This window comes from Oncorhynchus clarkii, chromosome 28, assembly GCF_045791955.1.
Source record: "Oncorhynchus clarkii lewisi isolate Uvic-CL-2024 chromosome 28, UVic_Ocla_1.0, whole genome shotgun sequence".
In the NCBI taxonomy this organism is placed as follows: Eukaryota; Metazoa; Chordata; class Actinopteri; order Salmoniformes; family Salmonidae; genus Oncorhynchus; species Oncorhynchus clarkii.
Window position 1 is genome coordinate 28,710,235 of NC_092174.1, and position 6,233 is coordinate 28,716,467.

The 6,233-nt window shown below is 39.3% G+C and overlaps 1 protein-coding gene across 1 annotated transcript in view; it reads left to right on the forward strand.

Moving 5' to 3' along the window:
- LOC139387091 (gamma-1-syntrophin-like) overlaps nucleotides 1-4,881 on the forward strand; it is a 24,408-nt gene extending 19,527 nt beyond the window's left edge. The window contains exons 13-17 of the mRNA XM_071133091.1: nucleotides 624-695; nucleotides 1,569-1,721; nucleotides 2,087-2,179; nucleotides 3,628-3,738; nucleotides 3,919-4,881. Of these exons, the coding sequence (XP_070989192.1) occupies nucleotides 624-695; nucleotides 1,569-1,721; nucleotides 2,087-2,179; nucleotides 3,628-3,738; nucleotides 3,919-4,104 (615 nt within the window). The 3' untranslated portion in view covers nucleotides 4,105-4,881. The remainder of the gene's footprint in view (nucleotides 1-623; nucleotides 696-1,568; nucleotides 1,722-2,086; nucleotides 2,180-3,627; nucleotides 3,739-3,918) is intronic.
- Nucleotides 4,882-6,233: the final 1,352 nt, after the last annotated feature.

A 6,233-nucleotide genomic window follows, 5' to 3' on the forward strand; every position in this document is an offset into this window, starting at 1 on the left:
ATAAATGGACAGCGATTATAATTCCACACCTGATTGATGACCGTCTGTGTCCCATTGCTTGCCATTTGATTTATTATTATGAATATAATTACGTTATGCCAACCATATCAGTAATTGTGGATATAGGCACAACTCAGAATAGGAGTTATTAGGACAACTGTGTTGCTGGTATTAAACTGAACTGTAGAACAAGGCACTATTTTTAGTTTGAATGACTTCCTCAACTGCATGTGTCTGTGGCTAAAATCCAAATTAAATGGTTATGTTGGAGACTTTGCACTGCACATTTGGTTTACGCTTGCCACTAGCTTTAAACATATCCTTTTGATGTTGGGATAGATGTAGCGTTATAGTTTGAACACGTGAACACAGTGTGTGCAGGAATTGGAATATAAAAGATTCAAGTTAAAGCAACTGAAACAGACCACTGTAATTATACTTCAAAAGATTTCAAAGGGATCCATCTGAATAACATAAAAAACTCATGATGCATAGTGGAGAATGTTCCGTTTTTTGGACTCTAGAGTGGAAGCAGGGTTTCATTACCCTGTGTGTGTAGTTTATTAATAAAATATGACGTGCAAGGTGTATTTATAAGGTGTATTTCATGTGGAATTTTGCAGGTGACTACATGGGACTGGACCAGGGCAGAGAAAAGCTACACCGTGTACGAGATCATGTGTAAAGTTTTGAAGGTAAGGCAACAACTTTTACGACGGAGATATGAGTAAAATGTTTAGGAAGTGCTGAGTAACAAATCTCCGGGTCTGTGTTTGAAAGACGACACATTAAAAAGAGAATATATCTGTACTATGTGTCTTTGCAAGGCTGGAGTTATTTTCTTGCAAAACTCACAACACTACTATGGGAAGCGGTTAGACTTTCTGAAACTGGCTGGTATTTAATCAAACAAAGCTCATTGAACTTTTCTGCAATGCACTTTCACAAGTGTGTTTACTATGCACAGCAGTGTGTCTCAGGTGGGTGGAAGGAGTTGACATTTGATTTAGAAATCCTCACAGCAGCGACTGCAGCTCCACCTCTTAATTTCTCACTCAGCCAGGTTCATTGTCACATACTGACTGATCTGGTCAATCGACCTACATCATGCACAGAACTGGTGATTCCTATAGTAAATGTCAACTATTCCCTTCCTATCATAACACACTGCATTACACATCCAAAACAGCATTTCTGAACATGTGAAACAGCTTTTCTGAAGAAGCACAATGCATGTTGATAAAATTCCAGACAATGTCTGTCACATCCCCACCGTGTATATCCAAGTTTCCTATCTGTTTACAGTACAGTATGAGTCTCTCATTGTCCCTTGTGCGCATTATCAGCATGACAGCAAGACCTGGGTTCAAATAATATGTGAAACATTTCAAAAACGTAAGCTGTGCTTGCCAGGGCCAATGAAACCAATTTGAATAGTACAAAAGTGCAAACCCTGCCCATCTGGCATACCAGGCAGGTTCAATAAATCCATTCAAAGCATTTGAAAGAAAACAAATACAATTTGAATCCAGGTGCGATGGCAGGTATGACTAACGTGGTTCTCTCAGGACAGTGACCTCTTGGACAAGCGGAAGCACTGCTTCAGCATCCAGACGGAGTGTGGAGAGGACATGTTCTACAGCGTAGAGCTGGAGTGTGAGCTGCTCATCTGGGAGAAGGCCTTTCAGATGGCTACTTTCCTGGAGGTGGAGAGAATACAGGTACACAGTATATAAGAGGCAGCACTTTTTCCTAAACCAATTTTGTGGCGGGGTACAATGGCCTCAGTCCAACATCCAGGCTCTCTGTCATCAAAATTGTCACTTGAAACAAATCAAACTATTTTAGGTGGGTTGGGAGTGGGGCAGAGCTAGGCGGAAGGGAACATCCTGCCTATAAAATGGTAGGCGAAACACTGAAAAGTAGTTAAAAGAAGCCGTGACATACTGTACCATACAGGCCAAGCCTAGTCATCCTCTCACAACGGATTTATGTTCAGTTGACATGTTTCACCTGTGGAAGGTTATGCTGTCTATTAAATATGCATCTTGTAACTATAACATCATGCACCGTTGCCTCTCCGCAGTGTAAAACATATGCTTGCATCATGGAGAGCCACCTGATGGGGCTGACCATAGACTTCAGCATGGGCTTTGTCTGCTTCGATGCTGCTTCAAAAGTACGTTACATTACCGGTACATCAACATTCATTTGTCCAGAAGTCATACATGTAGATGAAGGATACATAGACATGAACACTGAGTTTCTCTAGCGTTACTTTAAAAGTAGAAGTAACCATGACACCATTACCTCCCGAGTGGCACAGCGGTCTAAGGCACTGCATCTCTGTGCCAGAGGCGTCACTACAGACCCTGGTTCGATCCCGGGATGTATCACAACCGGCTGTGATCGGGAGTCCCATAGGGCGGTGCACAATTGGCCCAGCATCGTCCGGGTTAGGGGAGGGTTTGGCCGGGGTAGGCCGTCATTGTAAATAAGAATTTGTTCTTAACTCAATTGCCTAGTAAAATAAAGGTCAAATAAAAAAATATGTTTTTAAAAATATAAACAATTATTTCACCTTTATTTAACCAGGTAGGCTAGTTGAGAACAAGTTCTCATTTACAACTGCGACCTGGTCAAGATAAAGCAAAGCAGTGTGACAAAAACAACAACACAGAGTTACACATAAACAAACATACAGTCAATAACACAATATAAAAAAAATCTATGTACAGTGTGTGCAGATGTAGAAATGTTTTACCATTCAAATCTACTCTGTGGTGTTCCTAACTTATTCTGCACCGTGTGCATTTTGATAGACTGAGCACATTTGCTTTGATGGCTGGTCCCCTCCAGCCCAAATCCCTTACATTCTGCCTGCAGTTGACTTTGGCCTTTTGCCAAGTCTGAGTGCCACAATAACTATTCCACTAGAACACATAATGTGGATGAACAGGACGCATCGACAGCTATATTGTTCCCTGTGTTTCTTGGCCTAATTCCTACACAGCAAAGCAAGTGGTTTTTCTCTCCCCAGAAAGTCTCACAGCAGCCTAGCCAACTGCTGACAGGCAGAGTATTGTTTACCAAAACAAGCATGAAAGTACAATTCATATTTAAACTGCAATTGTAAAACAATACACATGGTGGGGAATGTTTAATAATTCAATCAGATAGAAAACCGGCCTTGTCTTATGCACTCAGTGTTCAGATCTGTGTGAAGCCCCTAGGGGAAAAAGTGTTGCTTACGATTGTAGGTTGTGTACATGGATGTCTTGTTTTGTATGGAATGTGTACTATGTACATTCATTTTATATTGCCAAAGCTTTTACATATGCAAATTCGAGGGCAAATAAAGTTACATTCTATTTATGACCAAGTCAGACTCGTAGATTAAAATCAGCATTAACAACAGGACATTGACGCTCATCATCCAAGGTTATGAACTTGCACCGTCTGGTACATTTGCAAATAATTAGGAAAAAAACCATGATGGGAATAATTTTGTTGTGGAAGATCAGAATAAGATAATAATAATTAGAATGAAAGATAAGATAACAACGAGAAAGAGAAGGTAATGTTCTTTATAAACCACCTTCAACTGTATTTACTTCCTCTATACAGGCGGTGCTGTGGAGATACAAATTCTCCCAACTGAAAGGATCGTCTGATGATGGGAAGAGCAAGATCAAATTTCTGTTCCAAAATCAGGACAATAAAGCAATTGAAGCCAAGGTAACAAACATATGCTGTATCTCTGATTTAAATTAAATTAGCCAATAGTTGTATATTTTCTGCTTTCTTTGGCCATTATCAGCCGATACCAATTAAAACTGATAAATCATGCATAAGAAATGTTTAATTAATTATTATCCCAAAACATGAATAAGTTAGTGTCTATCTTTTGTTCCACAGGAGCTGGAATTTTCGAACCTCTTTGCCGTGCTCCACTGTATCCATGCATTCTTTGCTGCCAAAGTTGCTTGCCTGGATCCGATGTTTGTGGAGAGTCAAGGTGCTGCGACTACCGCTGGGGGGGTTTCCACGCTCACCAGTGTCTCCTGTAATACACAGACATCCAGAATCAAATACTCCATCTGACAGAGCCTGCTCAGCCCCTCTCCTTATCCCTCTCTCCCAAGTCCCCCCTCTCCCCTAAGACACTGCACTTTTACTACATCATGGCCTAGAGAGACAGGGGAGAGACCACAAACGAGTGTGTTATACTGTATCCAAAGCCGTCTAATGAACAAGGACTTGTGAATCCAACATTTGAAGTATTATTGACAGAACTCTTTTTTTTTCCTTCCGAAAGACACATTTGATATTTCATCAGAGAAAAGGAAGCTAGCTGTGTGAACTTTTTGACCAGTACATTGTACTGTACTTCGAAGAACATTGTAACACGAAGGAGTGAGTGCAGAACCAATGGACGTAGAATGGATGGATGGATGATTATAAACATTCTGAATTCAGCTATTTGTCTTTGGTCAGATCCCCAGGCACCTTTCACAATGATTCACACATGTTGTTGACACTGTTGTTAAACATAACATGATCGTGTTGCCAAGGCGACAAAGCAGACAAACTGTTTTCTACAATATTCAATCCGCTTCTTGAAGGTTTAAGTAGATTTTTGAAAAGGTAGACATACAGTATAAGGATGGTGACTATAAACAAATTGTTTTCTTCTTTTCGACCAAAGAAGATTTAAAGAAGACTTAATTTGATTTCTGATGATTATAGCAATTATAAGGATGGTCAGTTGGTATTGCCATAATTTATCATTGGAAATGTAAATTAGCCACACAAAAAAACATGTCCCCCTCTCTCTTTTCATGGATATTGATTTCTTAATGACCATGAGTAATGATTAGATTAATAAATATGGATTAGATGGCATCATGGCAGTGTAAACTGCAATGTTACATAGTTAAATAGTTTTCACCCTTGTGTGGTTGTATAATGAAGTTGAAAGCACTTCATATTCTCTAACCTATGTGTTTTGATTTATCTGAAAACATATTTTAGTTCAACGAAGAAACACTGAAATATGTGTGTATTATGGATTATACACAAATATGAAATGAATCAACCTCAAGGCACCTTTGAATTGTTTTGTTGTTGCCCATGACGTGGTTATAGTCCAACTATAAATATAAATCACATCATGTCAAATTGTATACGATTTCCTTTCAACACGACGGGGTCATATAGAGAGGGAATGACTCAGGTTATAGATGTACGTGAGCATAGCCTTTTTTTATTGATGTTGAGGAGAGGACAGGGATGAGTGCTGCTATGATGAGTCTGTCAGAGAGGCAATCGAGAGGTGTTTTTAATCAAGGCATTCAGCAAACAGTAATCCTTCACACACCCAACCTGGACTGGACCCGGATTATTAAGAACGGATTTCACAAAGTGAATCATTGACAATTATTTTGACGAAGTGCTACAGCCAACATAGTCAGTCAGATTCAGAACATGTGGTTGTGTAAAAATGTCTACACCTGGTCCTGCACTCACTGGAAGATATTGCTCTAAATACAATTCACTGAAATGAATGAAACCCTTTCTGTAATTACATTTTTTTTCTGCTAATCTTGATGATGTAAATAAAGGTTGACATCCAAATGAACAAAGGGGGAATAATGAATATGGGCGTTTACTTGAGGGATTACTTAAAAGAATTAGGACATTCATTAATTTGATGCGTTCCACAGAGAATACATAGTTGATAACCTCATGCTCTCTTTACCAAGTTCAATGACGATGAACAATATTGACCCATGATTAAAAAGATGCTCTCTGTTATGTCAGTGTAAAAATGATGACCATAAGTACCACATTGCAAGCAGATTCTAATATGTCCCAAAGCGCTTAGAAAAGCCTCTTTAAACTGTGTCCATCCACTCTAAAGTCAAAATCGATTTGAAAATATTGTAGTCTGACAACTAATCCAAAAACATATTTTGAAAGGCTTCGACTCAAGAGTGCTGTATGATGTCATGTGCTTGACCACCATTCCCTTCAGTTTCACTAAGTATAAGGCTTCAGAGGACAAAATGAAATCGGGGTGAGGAAGAGCATAACAAGTTGGTTATCTGACATAAGTGTAGAAAGGGAAAGTGGTGCTGTAGATTCTATGCAAAGAAAGTTGAAGAGGCACTGTGTTGTGCTTTACATATAGCCTAGATCTCTTTCACACTCTTGGCTTGGAACACTACAAA